This window comes from Haliotis rufescens, unplaced genomic scaffold (assembly GCF_023055435.1).
Source record: "Haliotis rufescens isolate VD_foot unplaced genomic scaffold, xgHalRufe1.0.p SCAF_22, whole genome shotgun sequence".
Classification (NCBI taxonomy): domain Eukaryota; kingdom Metazoa; phylum Mollusca; class Gastropoda; order Lepetellida; family Haliotidae; genus Haliotis; species Haliotis rufescens.
The window spans coordinates 10,602,824-10,622,308 of record NW_025963913.1 but is presented as its reverse complement, the minus strand read 5'-3'; the positions used below and the strand labels follow the sequence as shown (position 1 = coordinate 10,622,308).

General features: G+C 41.2%; 1 protein-coding gene across 2 annotated transcripts in view; it reads left to right on the top strand.

Annotated features, from left to right (window-relative positions):
* LOC124146392 (leucine-rich repeat-containing protein 74B-like) overlaps positions 1–19,485 on the top strand; it is a 442,719-nt gene that overhangs the window by 385,724 nt on the left and 37,510 nt on the right. For both annotated transcript variants that reach the window (XM_046516658.2, XM_048401501.1), the window contains one exon: positions 772–833. In XM_046516658.2, the coding sequence (XP_046372614.2) occupies positions 772–833 (62 nt within the window). The remainder of the gene's footprint in view (positions 1–771; positions 834–19,485) is intronic.

The window sequence follows — 19,485 nt, the reverse complement described above, 5'->3', positions numbered from 1 at the left end:
ATTGATGAGTTAAATGAAAAATGAACAGTTTTTAGAGAAACATTTTCAAGAGAATAACAAACGTCAAGAAGCGATATGAACTCAATTAATGACCCTCTGTCATTATTTTGCCTTACCAAGGTAGAACTAATGTAAAATGGAAGTCAACAGTTTGTGTACAGGCCAGACACTTACAAGGGAGGTAGCTCTTGTGTAACAATGGTTCTGTCAAATTGTTATGTTCACTGCAGTGAAATATCAAGTGTTATGTTCACTGCAATGAACAAAACACTTTTCTCAACTTCAGAAAACTCAGTCTTTCACACTGAAAAAAAGTATGCGAATCTGTACTTTGCAAAGAAAGTGTTATCCCAAACATAACATTTGTTACATTTCAAACTGAAGTATATGATATAAATACCATGTTCTCCGATCAAAACATATTTCTAAAACTGGACATTGTATCAGCATTCTCGTTTGGAAAGAAACAAATAACCCAAGTTTCCACAAAGCACAAACCTTTTGGGAAAACAAACACTTTACACTTACACAACACGAAGAATCCCATCTCCTTATTTCTCCTCATTCGAAGTAAAACAACATTATACTCACAAAGGCCTTCCCAGCAAGGCTGCTTGGACAATATGATAATCAACAGTGTGTGTATTACAGGGAGATAGTCTTATATAATTGAGCTAGAAACAAAAAGAATGCTTTCCATGTACAAATGGTGTGTTAGGGTCATCCTAAGAAGTCATCCTTCTCACAGTATGTTTGTCATTGTCTCCACAGAACCAGATGGACTTGCTGATCAGAGAGATTGACTTCTCAAATACTGGAAATATCAAGTACAGGTAGTATTCATACAATATTATCACCTTTCAAGTGTTGAAGAAAGAGGAATGGCAAGGGCTGCATGTCTTTCCATCCTTCTTTTTGGCCGTCTGTCCATCCTTCTTTTTGGCCATCTGTCCAATCCAAACACATTGAAGTGAAACACCATTCATGGTGTCTTCATCGTTTAGAATGTTTGTGAATTATATTTCAGTAGACATCCCCTCATGAATAGGGGTTATTGAACGGTTATTAAGGTGGGGTCTGGCTTGGATGTGATGCTTCTAAAGGTATTATTCACTTCAGGTAAAATAGGGCCCATGAGTAGGTGACTGACTACGTGAAACATTACGTTCTTTTAGTACTTCCGGTGACAAACAATGTTTCACTGCTATGGCAAAAGCAGTAATATATTGGAGAGAGCCCGGCTAGTCATCATCGATACATGCTAGTGTTGTTGCTTAGAAAACCATGACATGTTACAAATAATAAAAACACTAGAGTTAGGTGTCATGAATAGCATGTGTATTCCTTTCAAAGCAGTTGCAGTGTTGTCAAGAAGCCTCAGATCAAGTCAAACTGGACACTAACCTTTCACTTAAATTGAGGTAAGTTTTCACTTTTCACTCACTTCTGTGTTCTCAGTCAAAGGCTGAAGGGTTGGTATAATTTTCAATATTGATCTGGTAATCATCATAGATGAGGATGGTGTTGAAATGCATGCAGAAACAGTTGATCGGTGACTAGTTTGATTTATTTTGTTGTTTGGACTATTGAAAAAATTATTGAAAAAAAGAAAGAAGAAGGTTACAATAGGGTAACTTAGGTAAAATTGTTATAATATGTGTCATTATCATGATTATAATTTTATGTGCCTTGAAAATATATATATTTATATTCTAATAAATTCTATTAAAGCTCTCAATGCTGCAGGCGAACCTATTCAACAGGCGCCTTGTCAAAGGAAACCCCTAAATGAAACTCACAATAACTGTTTAAAGGGTAGGCTTTGCATACCATTTAAGTTAGTATGATATATTCATTTGCCTCACTAAAATGTAATCTGTACTCTGTATGTTAAGCATGTTAAGTTAAAGATAAAACCTACATTTTTAATTCATCAATTATATCTTGATGTCAGGAACTGAAATTGTTAGTATTTTAGAAGTACATATTATTTGTTTTCAAAAGTGTTATTTATCTTCAGCAGTTGGACCAGACCAGATTTGAGGGGGAAAAGAGCTGAGAGTAGATCTGTGTTTCACCAGAATTTCCAGAATAAACAATTGTAAACATGTTAATTTTTTAACTTATTCTGCATTTACTGCTGTTCATGACAGAAAGACGATCTGTCAGAGGTCCAGCTGCTGAAGATGTTGTTCCAACCAGTTGTCTGGCAGTATCCTCACACAGTCACGCACGTGACCCGGAAGCCATGACGTCACATATTATAATGTTTTCCCGCTTGTTTTTGGCTCTAGTATGGGCGAGCGGCTACGAAGGTGGTGATTACCAATCGGCAGATCACTTGGCCTCTGTTGTGCCATCTCCAGGCCCTGATGAAGATTAGAAATGCAGGATCTGCCTCCAGACCCATTCTCACCTTGCTGCTGGACGAGGATATTGCTAAGACTTCCTTCACGCCATCATTTAAAGCGCCCAGTTCACTCTTTTGATGTAGCTGACAGAGTTCATGTATTGGACAACAAGCTGCGTCTCATGACGGGGTCATCATTTAAAGAGCCCAGTTCACTCTTTTGATGTAGCTGACGGAGCTCATGTATTGGACAACAAGCTGCGTCTCATGACGGGGGTCTTCCAAGCCAGATACCCATATCAGATTCATAGAGTCTGAAATACGCCAGTCTGAAACCACTCTTGACTCTCGCGTCCTTCCCTAGGGCCATAGACCAGGACTTGTGGGAATCCAACCCCAACCAGATTGAACATCTGTGGACGGTTATATACTCTTCAAAGAATTAAAGTATACATTTAGGATTGCAACTTATTTTTCAAGTTTAGATTACATAAATATTATAAATAGTGGAATGTATTGGTAAATTATTGCTGTACAATATGCACTTAACAAAAACAGGTGCAAAGACGTCTGGGGTAGGTGGAAAGTCAGTAACGATTATGGTCTCCTCAAGCTGCTATCACCTCATGGCAGCAACAGCTCATAGACGCGATCAAAGTCCGAATAACAGCCCGGGGGATGTTCTGCCACTCCTGCTCTAGCACCACAAACAGATCCTGAAGTGTCTGTTGCAGACGATCCAGCACGTCCCACAGATGTTCAATAGGGAACAAGTCTGGTGAGCGGGTAGGCCAGGGTAGCGTAGGCACATTGATCTGATGCAGAAACTCTGTGCAAACACATGCAACGTGTGGTCTGGCGTTGTCCTGCTGAAAGATGCTGCCATCGACTTTGATGAAAGGGACAACTTGGCGCTGCAGGATCTCGCCTCGGTAGTGAGACCATCCAGAGCACCATCCACTCTCATTAGTGCTGTCCGGCCCCCGTGATGAATGCCTCCCCACACCATGACGCTTCCCCCTCCAAAACGATCCACTTGCGGAACACAATTTTCAGCGTAACGTTCGTTATAATGTCGGTACACACGGGCATGTCCATCAGCACGTCTCAGTAGAAAATGGGACTCCTCTGTGAACAGAACACGTCTCCATCTTGCTTGAGGCCATGTGACTCTCTGACGACAACACTGCAGTTGTTCACAGAGGTGATACGGCATCAGGATATTACGCCGCACGGGTCTCCTGGCTAGAATACCGGCTGCTCTCAGACAATTTTGAACAGTCTGATCCGATATTCGATGTAGTCCTGGTACTTGTGAGGCTGTTGACTTTGCCATGATAAAACAGTCCCGCAGTAGTCGTACCTAGATGTAGCGATCTTGACCAGGGGTTGTAAGGAGGGGTAGTCCTAACCTATGCCTGTCACAAATGTTGCACACCCATCACCTGCGCCACATGCTGTTGTGTTTCACCAGCTTGCAGTCGGCCGATGGCGGTGTTTTGCCTTGTTCTTCTGATAGACGTGGCATGTTAATGGCTTGTTTTCTGTTTTTCTGATGGGTGTGTCAGCAGTCATTGTCCTGGCCTTTTAAACCTTGCTGACAGGAATTGTCACAACAGTTCAGAAAATTTGCATGCTGCAAGTTTATGGCATTGCAGCTGCGTTTGGGCGATTTGGTCGTCACAATGTCAACACATTATGTATTGGGCAACCTGCATGTTTACTTGAAAATGTAATGAAATTTAATGGTTACTTAAGAAATAAAATTTATTTTCTACCATACAAAAAAAAGAGTATATCATTCCAGCTCCGACAGATTGACCATATGCGCTACCACTTTTGCAGGCCACACTAGCTGAGATCACAACCACCAGACAACTTGGATACTTTGTTCTCACGGTATGGGATTCAGAGCTCAAGAAGTCTCTCCTTCGACAACCCTGTTCTGGTCATTATTTACTGGCGCCATAACTGCTACCCACACTCAGGTTTCAAGCTTTGCACAAGATGAGACATATCTTAAAGCACGTCGCAGGCATCGGCCAATTCGTCCAAGGGCAACAACCAGCCATGCCATTCCTCCCTCAAAGACTCTTCTCAACAAACATTGGCGTGGCCGAGGAAAGTCCCGAGGTACCTACCAGCCCTGACATAATTGCTTCCCAGGCAAGGGTGCCGATCCGAGGTTTCAACGACTGGGTCCTCCCACCCCTGTGACCGGCGGTTCCTCAGGTTCTTCTTCAATCTTCAATGATACCAGTGGGCGGTACTACAATTTGGAATTTCCATGGCCCTGTGGCTTATCACCAAGCCTACCTGCACCTTAGGAACATCCACTTTGAGTCTTTGATAGAGACCTGGACCTTCTCATCCACCACAGGGATTTTACCCTCCAACTCTTCCATCAGCTGGGATAAATTGTCAACTGTAGCAAGTCAGAACTGATTCCATCCTTCCATCTGCAGTTCATCAGATGCCTGTTTTTCACACAACAGAATCTCCTCCGAGTATCCAGGCACAACTCTATTAGTGCTATTAGGTCTTCTCACCTCAAGACCTGACTTCCAGGGGTCATCTCCAACTGTGTCCAATCCAGCGGGTTCTTGCCCCTTTCATCAAACGCCAGACTCCGTCGGCATCATCGTCCTCACAGTTCACCTGTTCCAGCTTCCACTTCAGGCTGCGTAGCTCACCTGGAGGCTCAGACAGCCTCAAGTCTGTGTTCCAGAGCACAGCATTGCTGGCACAGCAACAAACTCGAACTGGAAGCCCTCATACTAGCCGTCACACACTGGCAGAGCTGTCTCCATCACACCCAGTTGACCATCACGGACAACATCACCAAGGTGTGGTGTCTCCGAAATCAGGGAACTCTCCACTCTCCCTCCCTGCTCTAATAGACCTTCCGCTTCTTCCACCTGGTGGACAGTCTGGGACCGTCATTGTTCAGCACATCCCAGGTTCCAAGTGCATTCTCGCGAAGCCCTGTCCAGGCAAGACAAGGTGGCTGCCACTGAGTGGTAGCTACACCCCGACATGTTCACCATGATTTCTGTTTGCCGTCTCCCAGAAATGCCAACTGAGGACTTAAATCTCACTTGTTCCGGATCCATTAGCAGTGGCGGTTGACACCCTCAGCATTTCCTGGGAAGGACTTTAAGCGTATACTTTTCCACCTCTCGTTTTCCTTCCTAGGGTTCTCCAATCGATAAGGGCCACTGATTTTAGTCACACCCTGGTGCCCAGCGAGAAGCTGGCTTGTCAACCTGCAAGATCTTGCCAGAGGCTACCCCTTAGAACTTCCGGTTTGGCAAAACCTCCTGTTCCACCCACACAGCAGGTTACCATACCCGAATCCATGCCTGGTACATTTGCAAAGAGCCTCAGGGGCCAAGGGATACTCATCTTGGGCGGCCAAGGCCATTACTTTGGCCCATCACTCCTTTACACAGGGACTGTACGATGACAAGTGGTGCTCCTTCCAGTCCTTTTGTACCGACAAGAACCAGAATCCCAAGACCAGAAAGCCAACTTCAGATTGCCGGCCTGGGATCTGAATGTTGTTACAGGCTCTTAGGACAGCTCCCTGAACCACTGCTCTTCTTCCTGCTGTGATCTTCCCAAGAAGCGGTGTTCCTTCTGGCTTTGGCTACCGCATTTCCGGTTCAAACAAGGTATCCATGGAGCTGTTCATCTCAGGCTGTGCTTGGATTTCATTGTGAAGAATCAACTCCCAGGACAGCAAGATAGATCATTCACCATCCATCTCCTCTAGTCTATCGCCAGTGCAAACCATGAAGCGTAGCTCTTTTAATGTTTTCCCGCTTGTTTTTGGCTCTAGTATGGGCGAGCGGCTACGAAGGTGGTGATTACCAATCGGCAGATCACTTGGCCTCTGTTGTGCCATCTCCAGGCCCTGATGAAGATTAGAAATGCAGGATCTGCCTCCAGACCCATTCTCACCTTGCTGCTGGACGAGGATATTGCTAAGACTTCCTTCACGCCATCATTTAAAGCGCCCAGTTCACTCTTTTGATGTAGCTGACAGAGTTCATGTATTGGACAACAAGCTGCGTCTCATGACGGGGTCATCATTTAAAGAGCCCAGTTCACTCTTTTGATGTAGCTGACGGAGCTCATGTATTGGACAACAAGCTGCGTCTCATGACGGGGGTCTTCCAAGCCAGATACCCATATCAGATTCATAGAGTCTGAAATACGCCAGTCTGAAACCACTCTTGACTCTCGCGTCCTTCCCTAGGGCCATAGACCAGGACTTGTGGGAATCCAACCCCAACCAGATTGAACATCTGTGGACGGTTATATACTCTTCAAAGAATTAAAGTATACATTTATACCAAGGCCATTACTTTGGCCCATCACTCCTTTACACAGGGACTGTACGATGACAAGTGGTGCTCCTTCCAGTCCTTTTGTACCGACAAGAACCAGAATCCCAAGACCAGAAAGCCAACTTCAGATTGCCGGCCTGGGATCTGAATGTTGTTACAGGCTCTTAGGACAGCTCCCTGAACCACTGCTCTTCTTCCTGCTGTGATCTTCCCAAGAAGCGGTGTTCCTTCTGGCTTTGGCTACCGCATTTCCGGTTCAAACAAGGTATCCATGGAGCTGTTCATCTCAGGCTGTGCTTGGATTTCATTGTGAAGAATCAACTCCCAGGACAGCAAGATAGATCATTCACCATCCATCTCCTCTAGTCTATCGCCAGTGCAAACCATGAAGCGTAGCTCTTTTAATGTTTTCCCGCTTGTTTTTGGCTCTAGTATGGGCGAGCGGCTACGAAGGTGGTGATTACCAATCGGCAGATCACTTGGCCTCTGTTGTGCCATCTCCAGGCCCTGATGAAGATTAGAAATGCAGGATCTGCCTCCAGACCCATTCTCACCTTGCTGCTGGACGAGGATATTGCTAAGACTTCCTTCACGCCATCATTTAAAGCGCCCAGTTCACTCTTTTGATGTAGCTGACAGAGTTCATGTATTGGACAACAAGCTGCGTCTCATGACGGGGTCATCATTTAAAGAGCCCAGTTCACTCTTTTGATGTAGCTGACGGAGCTCATGTATTGGACAACAAGCTGCGTCTCATGACGGGGGTCTTCCAAGCCAGATACCCATATCAGATTCATAGAGTCTGAAATACGCCAGTCTGAAACCACTCTTGACTCTCGCGTCCTTCCCTAGGGCCATAGACCAGGACTTGTGGGAATCCAACCCCAACCAGATTGAACATCTGTGGACGGTTATATACTCTTCAAAGAATTAAAGTATACATTTATACCAAGGCCATTACTTTGGCCCATCACTCCTTTACACAGGGACTGTACGATGACAAGTGGTGCTCCTTCCAGTCCTTTTGTACCGACAAGAACCAGAATCCCAAGACCAGAAAGCCAACTTCAGATTGCCGGCCTGGGATCTGAATGTTGTTACAGGCTCTTAGGACAGCTCCCTGAACCACTGCTCTTCTTCCTGCTGTGATCTTCCCAAGAAGCGGTGTTCCTTCTGGCTTTGGCTACCGCATTTCCGGTTCAAACAAGGTATCCATGGAGCTGTTCATCTCAGGCTGTGCTTGGATTTCATTGTGAAGAATCAACTCCCAGGACAGCAAGATAGATCATTCACCATCCATCTCCTCTAGTCTATCGCCAGTGCAAACCATGAAGCGTAGCTCTTTTAATGCCCTTGTGCGGGCATTGCAGTGGGTTTTTTAGACAATGGAAAGCCTTACGCAAGTCTAGGAAAGGCCTTTTCCTGCCAGTCTCTGATTCGTTGCAGACAGAGGTTAGCTGAAATATTGTTTCCTTATGGCTTCGAACGGTCATCCTACAAGCGTATAAAGCTGACGGATTGGACCCTCCCAAGGCTAACAACCCTCTCGAGATCAGAATGGTCGCATCTACCATGGCTCTTCATAGTAACTGCTCCATCATGTCTGGGTGGGTGCTTTTGGCGTTCCGATACCTTCCTCGTCAGCCATTATCTCAGTGACTTAGCCTTGGAAGATGTTGTCGGTGTTCACAGCTTTGGTCCTCTGGTGGTAGCCCAACAGGTCCCCAATCTCCGACACCATTCATTCTCCCCGGTGTTTATCAGCCCAGATTAGAGGGCTTTCCTGTGTTCCGCATTTTCTCATTAGGTCAGTTCTAGTTTTTGGCGAAGCAACTCATTCTATTACTGTCACTTTGCTTGGTCTTCCTGTATTCTTCACACATTCATTTCCTTCTGACAGGAATGGTCATGGATTTTTCAGGTTATCACTCTGGATTCATTGCTGGTTCATCAGACCTTGACAAGGATATATTGTGGAATAAAGATGAGGAGTAATGCAGGATAAGTTCATTTGTATACTTATCCTGCATTACTTCGTCATTACTCCCCACCAGGTTTCAGATGTTATGTTTGAAGCAGTAATGTGCTTTTATGTGACTCATCGCTTCCAGGTCACGTGCCGACTGTGTGAGGATACTGCCAGGCAAAAGGTTGGAACAACTTCTTCAGCAGCCGGACCTCACACAGATTGCCTTTCTACTAAAAAACAACAGTAAATGCATTAACGAGTAATGTAGGATAAGTATACAAATGTAAAAAAGTATTTAGATTTTACTGATAGTCCTGTACACTGGCAATCAGAAGCGCTGATTTTTTAAATGATCGCTGTCAACATCAAAATACACCATGTACACTGGACACTTGCTGACACGTGGTGTTGAAGAACATCTTGGGACTTTCAGATAAAGTCCAGCGTGAATCCATATGGTGACACCATTGAAAATATTCCAATTCAGACAAGTGCAACAATGTGTCTAGTGGGAAATAATTCTTACGAAACTTCTACCTCTATTACATATCTGCCATAAATGCTGTATTTTGGCTTCAATCACACTAACTAAAAATGTTTGATTTTCGAGACGTTCTCTTCACTGTCAACCACACATTTAGTTGTCACCAAGAAGTCACGTAACTACCCAAACCAGGACGTCATAATGGTTGCAACATCACTTTTTTCCTGTGTGTGTTAGAGTTAACACCTACTATATTAGTAGTAACTATCTGGCACTTGGTAGTAAGACTCATTAACCTAAGATTATTCTAATAAGTTTGCTATAATAACAGACATATAAATAAATAATAGTGCTGCTGGAGAGACAAACATGCACATAAGTATAGCTGGTGTTTGGTATTTGTGAGGTTGTCATGCAGTCTCCCTCCACCCCTGGGTAGAAGAAGTGTGGCCGGTTTATGGTCACGGGTCCTCATAAATTTTGCATGAAGTGCAGAGGAAAGACCTGCAGCATGGAGAAGAGATGTGAGCAATGCAGTAACACATCTGAAAATATCTTCTCCAAGATGTCCAAGGTCGTAACTAAGGGCACGAGGCGCGAGGCTGCAAAGAAGACGGTGGACGCCATCATAACTGAGAAATCAGTTTCCACTCCAGCGCCTCCCTCTACAGCCAACCCACCATCTCCTGCACTCACCATGAGTCTTATACAACAACTGTTCAAGGAACAGCAGGAGATGGTGAAGGACATGCAACAATCTAAGCTGTCAGAGATGGACAATAAGATCACAACGATAGCTCAGGCAAAGACTATCAGACCTTTGTCCACGGACATAGGCCCGTCTACACAAGATCAACAAGCTTAGCCTCACAGCCAGCCAATGGACCAGCCATCAAGCCAGCCGGGTACAAGCCAGCAGGCTTTCACCATCCATGGGACAACACCATACGGGAGCTGTACAGTATCCATGGACAGGACGTCTACACTTTTTTTTAACTAATTGAGGAACTTTATCACCTACGTTTCACCCACAGGTGACAGAGGATTCACCACCCCAGATGCCTGAATACGGGGGATGTCATGCTCCTACACCATCTCAACATATTCATCAGACATTACCTGGGCCCAATTACACTGGCAAGGTTGTAGACCAGTTGACGGATAACATCTACAGGCTCAAGCATGATTAACGACAACCTCTATCACCTATGAAACGGAAGTTATAAGGGAACACGAAGCTACACTACTGGAATTTCCAAGTTTGGATGAGGATTTCTACAAGTTTGTGCACAATCCCTGCGGAATATTACGTTATAGGCATCACGTTTCAAGGATCTGACATCTGTCTCCAGATACTCTATGGATATCCGATCATATATAAATTGGTTTGTTGCCGGAATCAGACATATCATTCCACCTTTACAACCATCCTATGAAGGAATCGTGCCGGAAACACCATCTATTGTCATCCATTGACTCCATTTGTCAGGATGCAGGAAGACTTACTCTCCTCCCAAATCTGGCCTTCTACACAGTTACTGAGGCTACAACGACAGCAGCTTTTATCCCAGATCAGAAATTCATGATGTCGCAGCCTATATCAACGACCACAACATTCAATGGGAAGTTAAAGCATGTCATTGATGAAGTTACCGTAAACAAGACACAGCAGAGCATTTCCAGACTTCAACTATAGACCTAACAGCGAGGGCTCATGAATCATCCCATTCACACAAGTGACCCTGGGATTTTAAGCCATCTGCGTCCAAACAGCCTCCTAAGAAGAAGTTTGTCCACTCTGGGAAGGATTCTTTCAAAGTGAGGCAAAGGTACAACAAGCAACAGTCTTCACAGGATTCTTTTCACCAACCGGACTACAAGAATATGATCGCCGTGGAAGATCGGGAGGCAGAGGGGAACGAAAGTTCTGACTTCTTTACCACCCCCTCCGACTTTATAGACCCTTTCTATCTGGTTATGTCTATGGATTTCGATTTACACCTACCGTCTTTCAGCATAACGCCAACTCCAGGCCCAGTGGGAGGGCGTCTTCTGTCATACGCCGAAAATTGGAAGCAAGTTACGCCTGACCACTGGATTCTAGAAGTCGTGGTTCACGGATACAAGCTATCGGATACGGAAACATCCAAACCTGAACAAAGACTTTATGAAGCTAATACGCAACTCTCCACCCAAGTCTGATGCTCGTGATATCAATCACTGGATTGTTTGAAATCTCAAGCCGTAGGACACAGATTTCATCTAGTCGGAGCCAAGCTTGTGGCAGCAGATCAGGAAGCTACTAAAGAAGCAAGCCATTCGGAGACTAGTAGAGACCAATAAGACCAAGGTTTTCTTCTCTGGTATTCATAGTTCCCAAGAAGAACACTACCGACATCAGAATGAGAATCGACCTAAAGACCCTCAACTGGGTCTTAGTTCACAACACCGGACCAGTCGTAACTCTTTTCATGGGGATCAACTTGCTCCTACAATGGCAACATCACAGAACTCGGACACACCACTGGTCTGCCATGTGTAGAGCTTGAAACTAGTCGACTCAGCATTCGAGATTACAGTTTACTGCACAGGAAGAACTACCTGTCTCTTGTCTAGACTGACTGCAAACATTTTTACCCTAATCAAGTCAACTGACTTAAATGTAGTTGGATCCGTGCAGTGTATTTGTACAGACTGACTTACATGATCGCTTATGCATAACATTACAACCCCTTAACCAGACGCCTGTCACTGTACATCATGTAGCCGATTCACAACTACAGCAGACATCCGATGCCTGCACGCACAGTGAATAAGACACCACACACCATCGTCCCATCGATATAACAACAGGAATGCTTAAATACAAAGCCAAAGAGATGGAAACAAATCGTACGGTACAATCTTTTAGACCAAGCAATTTTTTATATTCAACCTGTCCTACGCGATACATTGTTGACTTCTTCCCATGATCGATTCCTCTATACAGAATGGGTGAGCCTATATGTCAACCAGGGATTTGGCATAGTTTCATCGACAACACATTTTCATGTTTCACCATTTCCCGACATGAGCAGAGAATCGACTGAAGTGGACAAGCTGACTCAATCAGTTGTCGGATGGAAGCGAGTAATATTCCTGGGAAACTGAACATCTTTGCGAACAGCTTTCCCGCCAAAGGAGAATAATTGCAACAGAATGGATCTTACATCCCAAGATATTTGCTTGGATAACCATGTTATGGGACACACCACACCTAGATCTATTTGTCACCTACAAGAACCATCAACTCCGTGGCTGTGGCAAGATCGTGGCGACCTTCATCCTCCCTTTAATATGACAACAGATGGGACAAGTTTGTTGAGTGGAGAAAACGACTAGGGATTTTTACTAATGCTATATCAATCCCTGTGGTTGCGGACTTTCTACTTCATCTACGTCAAGACAATAAATTCAGACACGGGATGAAGATTACAGATCAGCCCTTCATTCTGTACTTCAGCATGACAGATTATCAATTGGAAACCATCCCATTATCAACAGACTAATGAGATAAGGTAGGCACAATTTTATGGATAACAGCTTCTTTAATACTGTAGTTACGAGACTACTTGGCGACAACTAATTGTATGATTGACAGTGAAGAGGATGTCTGTTGAAAATAAAAATAATTTAGTTAGTGTGATTGAAGCCAAAATACAGGATTTATGGCAGATATGTAATAGAGGTAGTATTTTTAGAATTATTACCAAAGATAAACTATTGTTCATTATTTAAAAAGAATCTCAGTGTGTAATATTTTGTGAGTAATCATGACCTTTGAATAAAATTACTGAATAAATGTTAAGCCTATTTGTTGTTTTTATTGTGTGGATAGGGAAAGCACAATTGAATTGTTTTGAAGATTTCTAGTTAGCCATGATATTGTTTTGACATAATGATGCACATTGAATGTATGCTTATAGTTTTTCAGTTAATAGGTCAGTATCCAAATTACCAATGCTTAACAATGAAAATTAAACTTAATCAATAGCTTAGGCAGTTATTTCTACATGAAATGAAATCAAGATTTTTTGTGTTTACATCAGCTAGCGGCCAACATTCCTCAGTTATGCCCCTTTACTATTTTGCAAATAGATGGCGCCAAATGCTACGGTCCTTTGCGTACTTCCAGTATATTATGCGGTTCATAGATTTTTGCATGGCCAATAACTACAAAGCAGTATTTACGATACCCTCTACGTGCTGCTGTGTCCTGGGATGCTGCAATCGAGGTGGTTTGTCGTTTCCGAGACTTCCCATGTCGCTGAAACGATGGTTGATTGCTATTCGGAGGAGCGACGAATCAAACCAAAGCAAGATGTGGAAACCGTGAGCTCACAGTGCGGTGTGTCACTCCCACTTCAGATCGTCTGATTTCATTGCTGTAACTAGTTATGGTAAGATATTTGGGTAACTTCTTATGTTTAGAAAAACTGTTTGAACCATGCTGCATTATTGTTTCTATTTGTTGTCAGATTTAATTAACGTGCATACCAATTACATTTGTTATATTTTCTTGCATTGAAATTACGAAGAGGGTTTTACGTGACTCAGAAATGTGAATCCAGTATGCAGAAACGTGAAGAATGGACGCAGACAAAATAGAATATGTTCCAAGGGACAGACTTATTTTCATAGTACCAAATCCTTCCTGTGTAGTTTGATTTTGTCATTGAGTTAAATTGAGTAAAGATACTTAAAACTTCGAAGTGTGTGATTTTTTCACAATAAGTATAGTTCCCTCCAATCAGAGTTAGCGAGTTAATTGGAGCATTGGCTAATTTCTAATGTAATCATGTTTGTGTGTGTTTGCATGTGAACCTATGAGTATATTTCATTGTTTTTTTAAAACCAAGATGGAAATAATGTGTCATTTTTGCCTTGCTATAGTAGCCACTTTTTGCCAGTCAGTGATGTTTTAGCTTTGACCCTCATATATTTCGTGCAAAGGCCTTTGAAATTAATTACTTGGTGTCCAGTACTGGTGCATGTACCCAGTTAATCAAGGTAAAACCCTGTTTACCACCTTTAAGTCGATGTTTATGAAGTTGTTGATGTTTGACCATAACCCTTCTTAGTTTTCTTCATTAATTTGTTGAATTGATGTTTACCAGGAATGTCAACACATATTTGACATTTTTGCCTTTAATGCATCATGTTACATTTCCTTCAGGTGCTTCTTTTCCACAGAGATGAGGCACAGATGATTCAAGAATACAGGTTCATGTTTGTTCACTTTTGATATGTATTTGTCAGAACAGTGTCATGTGTACTTGTTGAAGACACTTCTCTGTATCTGGCATTTCTATGTAATGTTAAGACTATATCTACGAAATTATTGGCTAATTTACATCATAATTTTCCATAATTTAAATGTATTTTTTAGTTTTCTAACGTATTGATGTGTACCACTATTATGTTCATAATGTGACAAAACATATCGGACCCATAGAGATTTGTAGTTTCCCTGCAAATTAACTTAAATCTTATCATAATAAGTTATCTCATTACTGGTAGTCACAAGATTGCACTATTTCTGTTTGGATAATAATAATCTACTGCTGTTTTCCCCAGGATGTACACCTCTGAGGAAACAGAGAAAACCAGATGCTGTTCCATCAACTTTTCCCTGGACTGGATCAGCCAACACACTTGAGGCTGATGGAAGCTTTAGGAAATTCCCGCATTGAGAGACGTGAGAGCAAAAAGAAGACATTTGAAAAATTAATACAGATTGTGATATTGAATGTGACATCAATAAGGTAGCTGGGTATGAAATAATTGACAATGTCAAGTTTGATGACATGAATACTGACCCAAACAGTTTCTCTGCAGACAGTGTAGAGGCTGAATATGAAAGTACATCAGTTCAGACAGACAAATTTTCAATGTTTTCAATACAAAGTATTATGTTAATGCTGCAGCAAATTTGTCCAGCTATACAGACTTCACCTTTGTACTTGCAAGTTTGGGTCCATGTGCATATCATATTGTACAGCAAAGTTGACAGTATGACAACCAGTGTGGAAAATCAATTGCTTTTAACATGCACTTATGAAACTGTGCTGACATAAGACTGACTTTGAACTTGCTCTTCATTTTGGAATTTCAGAGAAAACTGTATTAAATGTATGGATCACCTGGGTAAATTTTATGTATAAACAGCTTGATAACTGTCCAGAAAGAGACTTAGTGCACTTTTTTTGTCCTTCTGATTTCAAATCCAAATTTCCAACCACACAAATTATCATTGATGGTACTGAATGCCCCATCCAGAAACCAAAACATCCCACAGCTCAGCAGTCTACCTACTCAACGTATAAGAATCGAAATACTATCAAAATACTTGTTGGATCCACAGAAGATGTGTGGTGGCTCCACAAGTGATCATCAAATAGTAGATCGTAGTGGTTTTACAGTGATGTGCGACCCAGGTGATGGTGTGATGGCCGATAAAGGTTTTAATGTACAATATATTTTGGCACCAAAAGATGTTACCATTAATATGCCAACATTCTTCTCAAAGAAAAACTGTATGTCTGGCAAGACTGTTATGCGTGATAGGAAAATATCAAGCAAAAGAGTTCACATTGAATGTATTATAGGTCTGGCAAAACATTCTTAACAGTTCAGAAACCAAATTAGCCACAGAAATAACCACGGTTTGCTTTATGCTTTGTTCTTTCAAAAAGTGCATTGTTCCCTCTACTTGCTAATCATATTGGTTAGGAAATCACGAGAAATATCTTTCTTTCCACGAGAGATTGGAACATGGTGGGATTGGCGTTTGCTACTTGATTAAAGATAATTGTTGCTAAATATTGATGAGGATAAAGTTAAATGTAACATGTTATCGATTATGTATCATGTTGAGACTAGAATGGGAATGTGTGGTCAAAAAGCAACTTTGAAGCAAATTTATTATTTGTGCAGCCACAAATAATCATACTCCTTAGTCAAGTACAAATATAAATTTGTTAGTATCAGAGCTTCTAAATATATAATGCAAAACTTCCTGTTCAATGTGATGTTAAACTCATCTCACTCACTGAATTTGTTGTAAATTTATGACATCAGTAACATGCATTTAAGAATGTTGACAGTGTTTGGTGCATACTGTTTCATTTTGCCGTAATATGTCATTATCCCCTGCCACTGCATGGGTGCTGTCCGTCTGTCACATTTTGTGTCCAGAGCATAATTCGGAAACTTTTTCATATGTTATTATGAAACTTTGCACATGTATCAAACGCAAGCTGAACTGGTGCCTTTTCCTGTTTCCATGGCAGCAATTTGGATTTAACCCAAATACAGGTTGCTTTCATTTCCAGAACTTAAAATCCAAATAAGTTGTTGTGTTTATTTCTGGATCATATATCCATCATTTTTTCAATGGGGACATGTTTTCTGCGAAACAACATGTACTTTATTGTCCAAAGTTACGACCCTTGATCCATGTGTAAATCTGTGCATTGTTGCTGTAATAAGGACAAAATTCTAATGTGCCCCATGGCGATGTATTCTTGTTTCATATGAGTCTGGCAGCAGACCGGCCCAGATATTTGGCACATCTTAGTGCTGTTGCTTCAGCTCTCTCAGATGTTATGAATGGCAATCATGACAAGCAAGAAGTCAATGGCATGTTTTTTATCATTCCCACACACAGGTCAGCTGCAGATAATAATCACATGACAGTTGTAATTTCTCAGACACAGAGCTGAAGGAGTGTTCTTCAAGTAGTGATGATATTCATGAGTGGAGACACTGAATTGTGATTAAGTATTGTACTGTAGCTTATGGTGGCCGAGAGGGGACATCACTTCTCACTCTATTGCTTTCTCGCTCTATCGCTCTATCGCTTTCTCGCGGTATAGCAATATTTCCTCTTGGCCACTATATGTGTTTCTTTACGATAGAAAGTATATACGTAAAACAACATTAATGAATTGTTAAACCTGACCTCAGTGCGGGGAGGGGTTTTAATCATAAAAGAGAGCTGAGATTTTCCCAGTCACATTACAAATTATACATATGGACAGAATGTTGAAATTTTCTCACTATCTACTTAGACATAATTTAACAGTACAGATATGGGTGCTTTTTTAACAATCCACATATTTCTGCGTAAAAAAGAATTTGATTGATTTATGGGCCTATTTAGGAGTTTTATTGGATCCCCCGCCCCCAGGCCAAGTTATCAAAACAAATAGCAAATAACACTGCTCATTATCGCTGAGTAGTACGTACTTCCTAAAAAAAATATTTTGCCCTAAAAACAATGTTTATATCAATGTTTATTCTGTTTGCGGAGTAGATGTCATCATAGTGGAAGTCCTCACCCAAGCAATGGTAATACTACCGGATGTCTAAATGTAATTTCTAGTTTTGGGATGACATATTGTTCTCAGTAACCGTAATGTGGAAACAGATAGTTAATTGGTTTTATATTCAAGTTGGGATTTCCCCTATTCAAAGTGTGCAGTGAGGCCGTCTTATCAACAGTCATTTCTGAGATATAAATGCAAAGTATAATAATTTAGTCTACTCTCATTTTTTGCAGTTATAATTAACTCTTAACGTTAATATTCAAGATTTACAGTACATACTATTCAAAAGAAGTTAAAGAACACCTGATTCTTTCATATGACTATGGTTAATCATTAGAGAAATGCGATAGAGCGAGAAAGTGATAGAGTGAGAAAGCGATGAAGCGATAGAGCGAGAAAGCAATATTTCCCATAATGCCGTACATTAAAACGGTTTTTGCTGATATTTAGTGATCCATTCCTGTAATTCTCACCACTATTTTGCCTCTTATGACTAGATTTTTTAAACATCTTGTAGTAGATAAATATGTTACAAATGCACACATAATTATTTCTTGTTTAGCTTGTATATTTTCTCGTAGTGTAGTAAATACGCAAGATTCAAAGAATACAGATAGTCAATGTTCATATTTTAATTTGTACATAAGAACCCCCCACCCCCCCAATATTCCTCCATCAATCTTAAAGCTGATAAAAAAAGAGATCCTATATTGACAAATAATTGTCAGTTTTATCAGCTACTGTTTGTACTGTTTGCAACGTCCAAAGAATTATTTGTTTCGGTCATTAGATTTGGAATTGAAGCCGAATATGTGCTCGTCCGATTTCGGGATCACAATTATGTTTATTAAGTTGCATGGATGTACATTATGCAAACAAAAGTTATACATGTACACATTTATGTTTCCCTCACAAAATACAGATAGATTAGATATATGTCTCTACCTTAAGTCACATGTACGACTTTCGAGAGCGTCATTAAGCCGTAACCCCATTCCTTGGACAATAGAAATGAAATGCGTTGTAAATATTTTTTAAGAACAACTCGTTTCTTATAATTACTTTCGATCAAACTGTCTTCGGGAATTAAATTTAATGCTAAAGTGCTTGTAAAAGAGACTATATATCCGATTATAGAATAGGCTCAGGCAGGAATATATATATTTATGTAACAATTTTCTATCCATTTAAACAGTATGGTTAACAACTGTGCGTTCTGATGTGAGTTATGTAGTTATCCACTACATTTTAACACAGACAATGAGTCGGACACACATACAAACACACACACATACATACCTAATTTTGACAAAACTACACTTAAGATAAACATAAAATATTACAATGATAGCTGATTTATTATATGTTATAGATAATCATAGTAATGCATTTCATATTGTTATCAACTTTAGCTATGTGGCCACACTAATTATTATGTCTCTCCATATGTGTAATTTACAAAAGTACACATATCAACTGTGGTAACGCCACAGCGATGGGGGCATTAGGGTAGCCTTGTGGTTAAAGGGTTCGCTCGTCAAGCTGAAAACACATTTCGATTCCCCACATGGGTACAATGTGTGAAGCCCATTTCTGGTGTTCCCCGTGACATTACTGGATTATTGTTAAAAGCGACGTGAAACCATTCTCACTCACTCACTCACAGCGGTGTTTACCAAATTACAATATGCAAGTTCATATATTTGTAGATTTGCACAAGACAAGAAACACAATTCAAGTTAAACATACATCAAATGTCAAAAAGAATATTTACAGACAACAGTATGACACACTGTAACATCATATACTACCGAAAACAAGTAATAGAACACCCAAAATTATAAGATTGTATTTTTGCAAAACAATCAGCCATGACTAATGAACCATAGTCTTCTTAACTTCTTTTGAAAAGTATATACCCCGGTATTTAGATTTAAACCTGATTTTTTTTAGAGCGTATT